The sequence below is a fragment of the Vanellus vanellus genome (genome assembly GCF_965231255.1).
Source record: "Vanellus vanellus genome assembly, chromosome: 13".
NCBI classification, from domain to species: domain Eukaryota; kingdom Metazoa; phylum Chordata; class Aves; order Charadriiformes; family Charadriidae; genus Vanellus; species Vanellus vanellus.
In genome coordinates, this window is record NC_138918.1 from 10270183 (window position 1) to 10283731 (window position 13549).

Below are 13549 nucleotides of genomic sequence, written 5' to 3' on the forward strand. Positions count from 1 at the left end.
AAAACTCCCTTTGTCTATTAATTTAGAGAGTGACATCAAAGGGGTTGCCAAGTACTCCTCTGGCAGGGTACATGAATACAGAAACGTACAGCTCTTGACAAGAGGATTCATTTGTGGAAAGCTCATTCTGGGAGTCTGTAGCTTGTACAGTGCGTCTGCAGCTCCGATGTCTCATTGCACAGGCCTCTTAATAAACCAGCTTCTGCTCTCGTGTGCCTTTCATTCTGCAGGTATCTCAAAGCACTGCTCAGTCAATTAGAGACTGCAGCAGGGAGAGGCAGCGGTCCTGCGCTGAGCTGAGTAGCTGCCGCCACCGAAGCATGTTCATGACCCATTTGGCTGTGGCCAGGACGCTGCCCCGTCCCTTGTGCTTTGCAAAGGGTACCCCGGGTCTCACACCTCCGCCTAGATGGCACAAGGTGATCAACACGGTATTTGGGAGTAGTGCAGTGGGGCTTCCTAGGGATTGCTTGACAACATTATCGCTGGCAGCAGGTACCGGTCCGGAGCCTGCAGCCCTCCAGGAAGACAGTAGAAACAGCTACCGTGTGCATCAGTGGTTAGCATGAAGCAAGCGTAGACCGCTGGGACTGTCTTCTTCCTAGCAGATGCTGAGCCAGGACACAGGAGTCTTGTTGTTGAGCTCAGCCTCTAGCATTGCTCTTGGCTGGCTGTTGGCCACGAGTACTATGTCTTGTAGGCAATTTCCTCTGCTAAAGAGGAGAGGCAAGAGTCTCTGCCTCTGACAGGGGTGATTGGTTCTGCAGTTGAGGTTTTCCAGGCTTGTTACAGCAAGGTTTTGTACAAGCAGTTTTGGGACCGTGGTGTCTTTTGTTACAGAATGTTGCATTTCCATTTAAAATTAGTAATTTACCACTGAATGTAGGCGGGCAGGGTGTGCAGAATCAGTGATCTCCTAAGATTGCTTTAAAAATGGCAGCTAGAAGGAGCAGTGCCTGCTGCTTTTCCCATCATATTTTTTACGTGTGTTGTCTGACTAGGATAATGCAGGTCTGATCTGATCATTCATGTTTGACACATCTTGTTTTTTACGGCTCCTCTGTGTGACGCCCCATGGTGAGGACTTTGCAAGGTGTAGTGACACTGAGATATGAGAGTGGGGTATGAGTGCTGATGCTGTAAGTGTAATTCAACAGCCTGTGTTCGGCTGGAGGAACTCTTGTGGCAACTCCTCTGCAGAAATCCAGGGCAGAGAGCCTCCCTGGAAATGAGAGAGGTGTTCCTGGGGCTCAGTGCTGTAGCCTTTCAGCTGGTGTCTGGGAGAAATGTGTTTTATGAGTCAGATTCTCAGTGTAAGGCCCAGTCCTGCAATTTTTTGCATAGCTTCTCTGAGTCAATAAAAAACCCTCCTTCCCTTTAGGACATAAAAATCAGGATCAGACCCTCATTTGGAAAAGCAAGTAATAACTCGAGTAATACGACAAAGTGCTCCAGTGGCACTGAGCATCTTGGCTGACCCCAATTACGGCTTCCCTGAAATTATACTGTTGGAAGCAGACAGCAGTTTTTCTGCATGCTGTCTACATGTCACTGCTTAGCCCTAAGAACAGAAAACTCTCCTATATTATTTTCCTATAGGTTTCTTCTACATGGTTAATGTTGAAATAACTTTTTTTAATCATTGTGGGCGGGGGAAAGGTTCTTTCTTATATGTGGAGAAATCTTGTAGCAAGCCTGACTAGGCAGAGATCTAGTTATGAGCGAGATGGCAGCAGTCTGCTGCATCTTGGGAACATCAGTAGTGTAGGGAGCAGGCTGTATCTCCGCGGGTGGGTAGTGCAGTGCCTTTGCAGCTGTGTAACCAATGCAAAAAGAGAGTATCGCTAAGTGGTAATGGCACCCAGAGAACAAACACAGGCTGTGACATTTTGCCCTGGTGAAAAGCCACCGCTAGTAATTTTGTGTGGCATGGATTTTTAATGGTATTGCCTCTCTCCTTGATCTGTGTCCCCTCTGATGACTTCTCCAGCCACCTCCTCTAGAGAGGAGGAGCTTCCCACTGATCTCTCCGGACTCCCTAAGAGCACAGCAGTGTCCTTTTATCCTGGGGAAAGCTGTGCTCCCAGACAGTGCTGCCTGTGTAGCGTGGATCATGTCCAGAAACTGATGAGCGCAAGTCAGGTGTTGAACTTTTGCTTTGCCCCATGAATTTTCCATCAGTTTCGCTTCTGAGCTTTCCTGATTAATGGAAGCTTTGCTGTTTTCCCGTGGTAGTACAGGTGATGTTTGCCTTAAATGGTGTGCACGGCTGTGCAGGGAGGTTTCACCATGATTCAACAGGACATGTTGCCTTTCGAAGAAGAATTAGTTATTAGTGCTGCACAGTTTACTCAGCCAGTGGTGTTATTTCAGACTGGTACGTGATGAACGGAGAATAAAACTTTCCGAGAAAAACTGAGTCTATGGGAGGATGAGTAGCTACCAGACAGCACAGAGCTCTGCACCTAGCAAAAAAAAAAAAAAAAAAAAAAGAGAAAGAGCACAATTAACTGTATGGCTAATTTTTTCCTCTTTTTCCTTAGGCTGGTGGAGACGAAGGTGCTGGCAGGACTGTGTCTGAGTGCAGTCCAACAGCTGCTGACCATGTGTCGTGCCCGCTGTGTGACCAAGGCTTTCCAGCTACGAAGATTGAGCTGCATGCCATGTACTGCAACGGCATCGTGGGAGAGGAGGCTGGCGAGGACAGTCCAGGTCTGCCAAGTGCTGCTTCTGTGTGTTTGCTCTTTGTGCTCGTCCCCCTTTCCTGTTACTTGCAGTCAGGTGCTGCAGTCTTGTCCCTGTCAGGACATTTGGTGCGTGGCATGGCATGTAGAGAGCTTTGCTCACTCTGCCTTGTTCCATCTCTGAGCTGGCTGGGAGAGTGTTATCAGAGGCTCCTGTGTTTCCCGCACATCCTGCACAGAGACATCTTCTCTCTGATCGACTTTGTAATTCATCACATTATTAGTCCCTTGGAAAGTGTATGAGCTGAATATTACCCCAGGATCTAGCCTTGGATGCTTCAACCAGTACTTGTAAGACACTCCTATTGTGTGTTTTGTTGAGGACTTGCAGAGAATCTGTCAGTAGTAGAAAATGGCAGGCTCCCGAGCCACGCGGGTGAGCATTCTTCAGGGCTCTTGAGAAGGGAGAATGTTCTGTACCACTCCAAGCATGGCCTGCGCTCTGCAATGAGTCTGACATTTGTGTGTGCAAAATGGCTTGTTCAACTGCAAGAGATTGCAGAAAACTTTCCCTCTTGTTCCTCTAAAATTGCAAAATGATAGCTATCGATCTGGGAGCTTGGATTTTTCTCCTTCACGTGAACAGTGAGGCATAGAAGCACGGTCAGAATGCCCTTATTAATCCTCTTTGCTGTCTTCTCCCTTTCAGTGTTCTGTAGCCAACCTTTGTAGAGCTTAAGTGAACAAATACACCGGTTGGTTATCAACATATTCAATAAGTTATGTTTTAGCTGCTGCTTGAAATGTAAAGTCTGTGTTAGCACAATGTCAGGTAATATCAAAGTAGTAGCTTGTAATAAGATTAACTTTTCAGGTTGTGAATATATAATTTTCAGTTACATACTGGGTTATTAAATGCAACCTAAAACTGGGATGTTTAAGCAATTTGAGCAAATCGGAGCTAGTACAAGAACTGTAACTTGCGCATTCCTGTATCAGGAGGAAGTTTCACCATGTAATCTTAATGCAGAGTTGAGGTGGTTTTAAAATACAAGGTCCCTGTTATACTAAATCTTTGGGGATGTGACATGGGTCCTGTCAAGATAACAGGAGCCAGAATAGTGGCTGATACTGCTTAGTGCTGAATTTTGGTGGGGAGTTCTCTCTGCAGGCACAAACCAGCTACTAATGCAAAGCATTTGGCTGGGGAAAACACAGATTATCATGGTCCCTCTCCCATCCTCAGCACTGATAAAGGTCTTAACCGTGCTACAAAATGGAGCAGAATTTTTAGTATGCCTTTTAGCAGGAATGTCTTTGGCCCTGTGGTAATCGGGTCCCCAGTGTGGCTGGACTGTGAGTATATCCATTGATCCTGGGGAATCCTGACTGTGATCAGGAAAAGGCTTTGAATTCTTTGGCAGTGTGAGGGAATTTGTTCTTTCCTTTGGTGTTGGCTTTCAGCAGGACAGAGTTCAAGGCTGGCCTCTCCACTCTGCTTCCAGACTGGTCTCCTTGGGGATGTTTGTAAGAGTAGTTATTTTGGAATTGCTACTCTGCTGTTCTGGCTTGTTCAGAACAATCCCCCCGTAAGAAAACTAGCCTGGAATAAAAGGGATTTTGGTCTACAATAATGGCTTTAAGCAGAGCAATGGTTTTGGGACAAAATCATAGTAATTTGGGTTTTCTGTGGCTGCTTATTCTAGCATTTTCCCTGTAGAGTCCAGGCTTTATTAGCCATAACAGTCTGTGACGCCTGTGTTGTTTGCACCAAGACTCTTTGCAGGACCACGGGCTTCAGGACTGGGAGCAGAGCGTGCCTGGGGCGCAATCCTGCCTGCCGGCTGGGGCTCTGGCTGGCAGGGCACCTCGGCCTGGCTCCCAGTAGCTGTACAAAGGCAGCAGTCACCCGGAGAGGTCTCAGCTGATGGGCTGGTCAGTGGGGTTTGGGTTGAATAGGCAGGGATGATGTTTAGCTTTGAGCAGAGGCCAGAGAGTAGCCTGGCGCAGCTGTGCAGGTACAAAAGGACTCTGTTTCCAGGGCTGTTACCTTGGCATCCATCACTAGCACAAAATCCATAGGTAAAGCTAATGCGTGGGGAGAAAAAAGTGTTGGGAAGAATTGTCTTCTGAAGCAAATGCCAGCTCCTGTGTGAGTCCAGAAGCTGTTCTGTACTGCTGCAGCACTGTGTGCTCTTGGCTGGCTGCTGGCTTCCTCAAGAGCACAGCAACAGCCTTGTGTGAGAGAAAATCAAAGTTCTGCCCTCTAAGCCATGTCCCGATCTGTTAAGAAAAGACAGCTTCAGTTTTCTTTTGGTGCAGTAGGTCAGGGGTTCCTGGTCTGTCTTTGGACTTATTAATTGGATTTACTCTTGACGTATCTAGAATTGCAGATTATGCAGTCCTGCAGACTATAGCTGTCAGTGTTTTTCGTTTTAAAATTACAAAAGGATGGGTTCTTGCTGGTTTTACTTCTCTTCTTCCCTCTTCTAATCATGCACCAAAGTCTTTCAGTATTATGTGTCAGGAGGCCAGCTCAGTCCAGCTGATATTTAAGGGCAGGTTTTCAAATAGTTAGCTGGGCAAGATGAGTTACAGTTGCTTCCTCTACCTATGTACACGGTTGCCCTGGCTGGATGCCCAGACCACCACATACCTGGGCAGTACGAAAATCTGATCATGAATTTCCATTTTCCTGTGGTCTGAGTAAATAAGAAAGAAGAGCCTGCTGTTGCAGTAGCTGCTGTACCAGGCTGGGGAAGGTTCAGGTCCTGGTTTTCCAGCTCAGTGACTGGTGTTAATTCCAAGTGAATGCGTGGAGCCATGGAAGTCCTGTGCCAGCTCCCTCTTCCTTCATGCACTCGGCTGAAGGGCTCACTTGTACAAGAGGGGCTCTCCGCTGGAGTCACCGCATCAATTGCCTGCTGCTGCCGCCAACGCAGAAATCTGCTGGTCTCGGTCTGGGAGCGAGTCTTGGCTGCCACTGAGCACAGCAAATAGTCTCGAGCTTTGGGACATACTCTGTTCTTGTTGCCCTCCATCTACACGCTCCTAACCTCTCAGTTCCCAAGTGAACCAGGCAAATGAGGATTTGGTACATCCCTTCCTCCCAAAGCCTTGAATGCAACCTGATGCAGCTGTCAATCTTCAGCGGCAGCGCTGGTGCTGTTAAAAAGCTCCTGACATCAACAGAAGTGGTACTGATGCAGCAGAAAGTAACAGAATGGGTGCGGAAGAAAGCTTCATCACTTCTGAAAAAGGACAAGGTGCGGGCGAGCCTGCCACTAATAGGATCCTGCACAAAACATAGTGAGAACGGGGAGGAAACTGGTGCAGCAAACCACAGGTGGGTCATGCAGCAAGGTGAGGAGCTTGGCAACTGTGGCCTCAGCTCCACGCGCCAACCTCACCTGGTGGCCCCAGGAGGTGCCCAGGGTGGGCGTGCTGATAGCGAGGCTGTGCGGGGGAGGTTTTGCTCCTCTTCCCCAGGGTGTGAACTGGTGCCAAGCAGGCTGAGGATGACTTGTCAACCAGAAGAACTGCCAAGCTGGCGAAAGGGTCATTCTCGGGCTACAGAATGTGTCTGACCCAGCAAGAGCATTGCATCTAGGACAGTTACAAGGCTTTCATCACGCAGGAGGTTTGCACGGCTCTGTGGTGGGAATTTTCCCCACGGCAAGTATTTTCCCAAATTCTGAAGCCCCTTCCTGTAGGCAGCCAGTGTGTTTTGGCAGAGCTCATGCCTCGCCAGCATTTGGGAAGATGTGAAGGGGGGAGGCTGGCTCTGCTCTGCCTCGCTGTGCATGTTGCACGGCTGGCCCTGTTTTCTCTCCTGAGCCTCTGCTTCCAGCAGCACAGCTGGGGGTCTTCCCCTGGGCAGCTGCAGAGCTGGTCCCAGACATCTCTAATGGGCCTATTATGCCAGATGTGTTCACTGCTTTTGGAAGAAAATAGAACTGATTAACACCTGAGCTGGTGCACGAGGCTCCCGAGATGGTGTTAAAGGAATATTAACGAGTGCACGCTGATTTGGAGAGCAGCTTTCACCACGCTGTCAAATGCACGTGCTAGTTGGGTTGTTGGGAGGCTGGATGGCCTGGGGGATGGCTGTGGTTATTGGTCCTCCTTGTCGGGCTGCCACTTCGAATCTGGCCCAGGCTAAGTTAAAGAGAGACGTCCGCTTCGGTGCCTGTGAGAAATGAGCTGTTGGTATCAGTCATCACCTATGAAACGGTACCCACATCCCAGGAAACGCTCAAGCTTGTTTCTTCAGCATGGATGTCTCCTGTCAGCCCCAACAGCTCTGAGCATCTCGCAGTACATTTGCTGGTCGTGGCTGCAGATCAGTGATCGCTACTAAGGGAAAAGCCGTGTTGTATCAACATCATAGATAGATATTGGGGTTGCCTAACACTCTGGAAATGGGGTGTTGCTAAAACTCTGAAAAACCCTTTGTTCTGCACAAAATTTTATGTATCCTTTCATTATCACAGATGATGTGTCAACAATAACAGTTTTTTTGTGCCTGTACCTTGGATTCAGACCTTTCTCCTAAAGAGAGTATGGGAAGCAGTGTTACTGGGCTGTAATACAGCTCCCTGCATTGTCCCCTTAGCCAGCTTGCCCAAGAGTGCTTACTGTGACATCTGTTTTGGAGCTGGAGTCTTTTGGAGCTGGAGTCTTGAACATCCCTGGTGAAGCAAGCTAAAGCTATCTGATATGTTCCCCGAGGATCTTTGCTGGTGGCATGTCAACAGGAATACGCTGAGAGGAATTCAACTGAAGGGCAACGCTCCGACATGCTCCCTGCAGATGCCTGGAGAGCAGGTTTGGAAAGCTGCTTGGGCTTGCCAAAGGAACAGAAATTGTTGGACCCGTCATCAGCACGCTGGTCAGCCGTGATCTCGCTAGTTACTCACTGGCCCTTCCCCGCGGCTGCTGGAGAGCAGCACCACACATGCTTAGCCCTGGTAGAGATCTTCACCGAGAGGCCCCACAGAGCACTATGCGGACAATAGTTCTGATCACCCCTGGTTCACATGGGCAGTGGAAGAAGCAGCGAGTGTAGGCTAGTTGTTGTAACCTTCCCTTTCCACTGTGAGCTGTATCCCTCCCCAGCAAGGCTCGCTCTTCCTAGCACATCTGCAGCCTCAGCTCTCCTTCCCTCTGAGCTCACCGTTACCACGCTCCCTCCCCTGCAGTAGGCATGGGTGCTGATTTTGGCAGGGAGCAGTGCTGTGCTGCCGGAGCAGCTGCGTAACTCTTCTCCCAGGCTGTTGCGCTGCTGCGCATCAGCTTTAAAATTACTGTAAACTGCATACTGTTGATGCAGCTGTTTCTACCAGAAGACAAGTTACAGTGTGAAATGATTAGCTGGCTTTCGAGTCCAGGGAAGGTAACTACTTCAGTATCCCCCCCGGAAAAAAGGACAATTGGCCAGCTACCTCTTCTGCAGGAAAGAAGACCCATCCCAGTCCAGTATTTCTTTGCCTCTACCATACCTTCTGCTGCAGCCATGAGTGGAAGTGATTGGAACTTGTTGCAAGGGATTCTTTTGGGGTGGATGGCAGGTAACCCTCTCTGTTTTTCCTCCAGTGCTCACCCGGCATCAGCGAGAGGCAAGAAGTAAAGCTGCCAGTGGTGAAAGTGGCCCAACATCCTTAGACATTGACAAGTAAGTAGGTATGCTTGCTCCTCCAAGATTGTTTCTGTGCTTCCATTCTAGCTTGCCTGTGGATATCTTTATTCCTGTATGAATGCTGGCCGTTGGCTATATAGCAACGTTTCCCTAAGAAACGTTGCTCTCAGTGCCTGCTCTCAGTGCCTCTTGTTGCAGTGCTGGCTATATTTATACCAAAGCAAGAGGAATTTGCTGTTCTCAGATTGTTTATTTTTGTACTAATTTCCTTTCAGCCCAATCCATGGCGGGTCAGGGACTCATGGTCTCTGGCCGCTGTTGGGGGGAGCTGTAGCTAAAATGGTGCTAACTTAGCCAGTTTCTAATGGGAGATTTGAGCTTGGTAACCCTGGGAAAAGAGGAGGCTAGGACAGGGAGGCTGTCAACATGGCACCTGTAGTGATATTCTTAATTAAATTAGACTTTCAGAATAGCAGTGGCTTTGTTTAATCTCTTCCCATGCAGCCCCTCCTCCTGCCACCCACACAAAGCATCATAAGAGAGGATCTGACAGTAAAATCCCTGCTATGGAAGCAATTTTGCTGTTACAAACAGTGGATGGCAACATCACTAATGGAATTAGGCTAATTATAGAGAGGACAGCTTCTGTTTAGACACATTATCTGGGTAATCAGCACTGACTGGAAAGAAAATATGGGAAAAGTGCTGCAGAGTTTTGCTCGATGGGGGCTCTCCATATGCATTTTAGAGCCTGGGGTGAGTTTTACTAGGAGAGCACTGCTTATCAAACTGAACACAATGCTGCTGGGGCTGGTCCCTAGGGGCTCATCTCTCCTTGGAGATGGTCCATTCCTGAATAGCTCCCTGGCTGGATGCTCCCCTCCTGAAGAACCAGTGCCTCTTCTGCATGGTTCAGTCCCTGCCAAGAGCTGGTGTGGAAGCGAGTGTAGCTATGTAAATCCATGCCTGACCTTCATCTCCTTTCACCCAGGATAATTTTCTTCCCAAGCACACTCAGTCGTCCTGTGTGAGCCTGGACATCTTCTACACAAATGAGGGGGGTTGAGGAACGCGCTATGCCAGCCCCCCAGGAGGATCATGTGCTCTGCATTCCTCTCCCAACATGGCATGATGTAAAATGGAGACAGTGCAGAGAAAGACTTGATTTACTAGTCAGACAAGTTCATCCAGCCCTGGTAAAATGTCTCTCTGATTTAACACACTTGGTTTGCTTTTCAGGCAGAATTTAACTCCCCTTTGCAAAGCTCTCGCACTTCATTTCTGTGGCTTTTGACAGGGTGCTTTATGTCTGGGGAGAAATCAGCGGTGTTTGAGATAGTTAGATGAGCAGATTTGATTACTGTCCCACTGCTGCAGCAGCAGGATACAGAGGAACAGGCAGGGAAAACTGATAATCACTCAGTCTTTGCAATTGGTGCTGGCCTGACCCCACCGAGTGAGACCCGATCTGGTGACATGTCTTCTCCGTGGCGTGGTCTGGAGGAGGAAAGTCATCGCTGATGGCTGGGTGCCTGGTGCAGGGCCATTCCTAATTCAGTGCTCTGTCCTTTGCTGCCTGGCAGGTGTGAGAAGTGCTACCTCTGTAAGTCACTGGTGCCACTGCTGCAGTATCAGAGGCACGTGGACAGCTGCCTTCAGGCTGCTAGGCAAGCTCAGGGAACCAGGAGGCTGCGAAGCGCCAAGGTGAGGGGCGACCCTGCAGACCGTCTCCTTTGCTTTGCGCTGGGTTTGGGGCTGGGTTGGCAGCAGGAGCAGTTTCCCTGGTTGATGGGATGAGCTGACCTGGTGTAGCATTGCCTGTCCCTGTGGGCCGCTGTGGTCAGAGAACTCGTTGCCCTCCCTCCCGCAACGCTCTGCGAGAGCATGGACCAGTCCCAGGGGTGAGCTAATCCAGTGGAGCTGCCAGTAACCTCTCCAGCAGGCAGGCAGGCAGCCAGGGCTGTCCCGCTGCCAGACAGCGCGCCTCGGTCCTGCAGGGGCTGAATATAGATGGAGTGGAGGGAGGGCAGCGTTAGTGTGACAAGCGTATCTGACTCTATCCACAAGCCCTTTCCCATGGGGAAGGCTTCAGAGACGGAGCAGGGAAAACCGCTTGGTGCCAGTAGCAAACCACAGCATCCCAGGAGAAACGTGGGGGAATGAGTATGGTGGAGGTGTGCTGGGTGTGGGGGGATGTGCCTTGCTAGGGGAGGTGGGAGGCAGGAGTGTGGGTAGCAGCTGGCTCAGTCACTTGCCAGGTGTTGGCCCCCACCGTGCTTTCTCCTGCTCGTGGTAGTCCTGGGGGAGCGCAGAGAGGGTCCTTCCCGGGCCTTCCCTCTGGTTACTGCAGGCAAAGCCCTGGTGCTCAGAAATGTGATTCTCAGCATGAAGATGCAACATGATGTCTTAGTTTCCTATAATCCCTTAAATCCATCACAGGCCTCAGCCCTTTGGGGATTCAGATGCAAATGATGAGATTTCTGGTTGATGATTTTGGCTGGGATACAGCCAAGTGCTGTGTGGTTCAGAGTACTGCAGGGCACGGCTGCCGCTGCGTGTGACCAGCTCCGCGGGGGCTGTTTGACTCTGTCCCTGTACCCCGCAGACAGCTGGTGTGCAGGATCCTGCACGCAGACATGGGCACAGGACATGGGGGAAAGGTGCTGGAGCCAGGCAGCCTTTTGGGACTGCTTGGCAAGGCTCTGTGTTTCCTCTGGCCCTGCTGTGTGCCAAGGTGGCAGCTCATGGGGAAGCAGGTCATGGCTGGGCATGGGCAGGGCTGTTGGAAAGCTTCCTACTGGCACTGTTGGGCTTGAGGTTTCCTACCACAGCCCGTTTTGGGGTGCTTTGCAGCTCCAACCCCATAGTTGGGATGCCAGTGCCTTCAGAGCAGTTCTGGGGGCAGGGAGCAGCCAGGAGAGGGGACTTTGCTGGGCCACCAAGGCTCGAAACAGCGAAGCCAAGTGGTCTTAGCCTGCATGATCAGCACGGCAGCATCTTCCCAGGGGCTGACAGGGTGCACAAGATGTGCATTCCTCATCTGGCTGTGCCCTGGAGGAAGGCCCTTCCCTCCAGCACCAAGCCCCTGTGCCCTCACACCTGCCCTGCACAGCGCTGGGGAAGATGGCTGAGCCGTGGCAGAGCCCCTGGTGCTCAGATTTCTCTATTGCAGTCCCATGCTCACTGGCTGGGCTTGAGGATGGCTTCCTTCACCCTGGCCTCCTTTCTTAATGGGCTCTGCTTTATTAAATGCTCTCAGCTGCCCCTGCTCAGGCACCGGTCAGGCTTGGCACGGGGCAGTGACCTTCACATTGGCAGCAGCTGGTCATGCTCAGCTGGAGGCCCTGGAAATGCAGCATTCCCACTTGTGCCCAGCCTGACCCCGTGGGCTGGGGGAACACACACCCATGGGACCACCCTGGCTATGGGGTTCCCTCACGGCAGCACTGTGATGGTGGTTCTCCTCTCCTTGACAGGACGTTGGAAGGCAGGAGAGGGGACTCCTCAGGATGCTGGAGCTCTCAGAGAGCAAGTCTGCAGGTGGGAAGCTGCTTTCTGTGTCTGCCTGGCTGGGTCAGGGCTGCCCTTTTCTACCTCTCCCCTTGCAGTCCTGGGCTGTGCTGGGACAGCAAATTCCCCTTGAAAGGATCTGTTCTTCCTGAGCAGAGCAGGAGATGTGGGCTTGGCTGGTGGTTGCCATCTTCCAGCTGCCTGCACACATCCCTGCCTGTGCCTGCTGGACTGGAGGGAGGGTGGCCAGGCAGGGCTAATGTGCGTTCTTATTGCAGGTGCTGATGCCGGGGGACCCCTCGCAAGACTAGAAGACCAACAGTCCCCACCACCACTCTCAGCTGGAGCCGGGGGGCTGGCGGCAGACAACCCTAGCTCCCTTCGTCACCTTCCTTTTAACGTCTCCCCTGCAAAACCTGAAATCTCCTTCTCGGAAGCCACGGACTGCATGGTGGACTTGGAGCCCCATGCGGCTCTTCGCTTGGGCAGCCAGCAGCAGACCAAAGGCTGCCGACGGAGAAAGCGCAAGGTCTGAGGCCAGTGGTGCGGCTGACCCCCCCCCCCCCCTCCCGGTGGCTCCCTGCACCCCAGCGAGGGTCTGTGTGGCACCATACCCCTGCTTCACCCTCAGCCTTGTTCTCCCACTCCCCTTTTATATGTTTTATACGATCTGTGCAGGAAGCAGCGGGTGGAGAAGTGACTGTGTGTTTTATAGGTGCCTGTGCAGCTTTGCTCTCTGTTAAAGAAATGGAAATATATTTATGTATGTTTTTATGAAACTGCAGCATCACAGAGGGGCTGCGCTGTCTTTCCCTGGGGAATGGGAGGTGCTGGAGGGAGGAGAGGATGAACAGCAGACGGTGTGTCCAAATTCATGTTTCTCAAGGCTCTCCTCAGGCTCTGTGTGTGTGTGTGTGTGTGTGCGCGTGTGTGTGAGCTTGGGGTCCCCCCCGGGCCGGGGGCTGCGGTGCCCGATGCCCTGTGGAGCGGCACATTGATGTCTTTCCCAGCTGGGAGCTGCGAAGGGCACCTTGGTGCCAGTGGATGGCCGCAGCCGGTGGATGCAGAGACCGGTGGAGCCACGACAGCCGTGTCCCCATGTCCTTGGTGTCCTCCCTGTCCATCGGGTGGCTCGGGCGGGCTGCGTGCTGCCCCGGGCCCGGTCCCCGCGGCGGGGGGGGCCTCCGCCTGCCCCAGCCACCAGCGGCTTCAAGGGCTGGGCCGTGGGCGTCCACCGCTCCCCGGGAGCATCCTCGCCGGGGGAACGGGGCGGGATGCTCATCGTTAATGGAACGAACTAATTAAAATTCTGCTTCAAATTTAAAAGCGCTAACGGGTAACGCGGGCGCTGCTGCCCGGCGCAGGGCTGCGGGGAGCGGCCCCTCCCGCGGGGGCGCCCCCCATTGGCCGTGGCGGGGCCAGAGGCGCGGCGGGCCAGCCAATGGCAGGGCGGGGCGCCCGCGGGCGCTGTTTCTGTTGCCGGAGCAACGGCAGCGGCGTTAGCAACGGTCCCCCCGGCGCTGCCACCGACATCGGCCGCCCCGACACCACCGGCCTCGATAGCCATGGCCAGCCCCCACCGCCGCGGCGGCCTGTCCCAGCCCGGCCAGTACGGCAGGGACTCCCGGGAGCACAGCCCTGCCGCCCCCAGCTCGGACACCCTCCCCCGGCGGGGTCTGGGCTCGGAGGACCGGGGCCGCCAAACCCTGACCCGGTG

General features: G+C 52.3%; 1 protein-coding gene across 7 annotated transcripts in view; it reads left to right on the forward strand.

Moving 5' to 3' along the window:
- Positions 1–12611, forward strand: part of UIMC1 (ubiquitin interaction motif containing 1) — a 39042-nt gene extending 26431 nt beyond the window's left edge. For 3 of the 7 annotated variants that reach the window (XM_082490075.1, XM_082490074.1, XM_082490076.1), the window contains exons 9-13: positions 2544–2712; positions 8280–8358; positions 9906–10026; positions 11799–11862; positions 12111–12611. In XM_082490075.1, the coding sequence (XP_082346201.1) occupies positions 2544–2712; positions 8280–8358; positions 9906–10026; positions 11799–11862; positions 12111–12367 (690 nt within the window). In that variant the 3' untranslated portion in view covers positions 12368–12611. Of the gene's footprint in view, positions 1–2543; positions 2713–8279; positions 8367–9905; positions 10027–11798; positions 11863–12110 lie in introns of those variants that run through there. The other 4 variants (XM_082490077.1, XM_082490078.1, XM_082490079.1 and 1 more) reach the window with 4 other exon arrangements.
- The last annotated feature ends 938 nt before the right edge of the window (positions 12612–13549 follow it).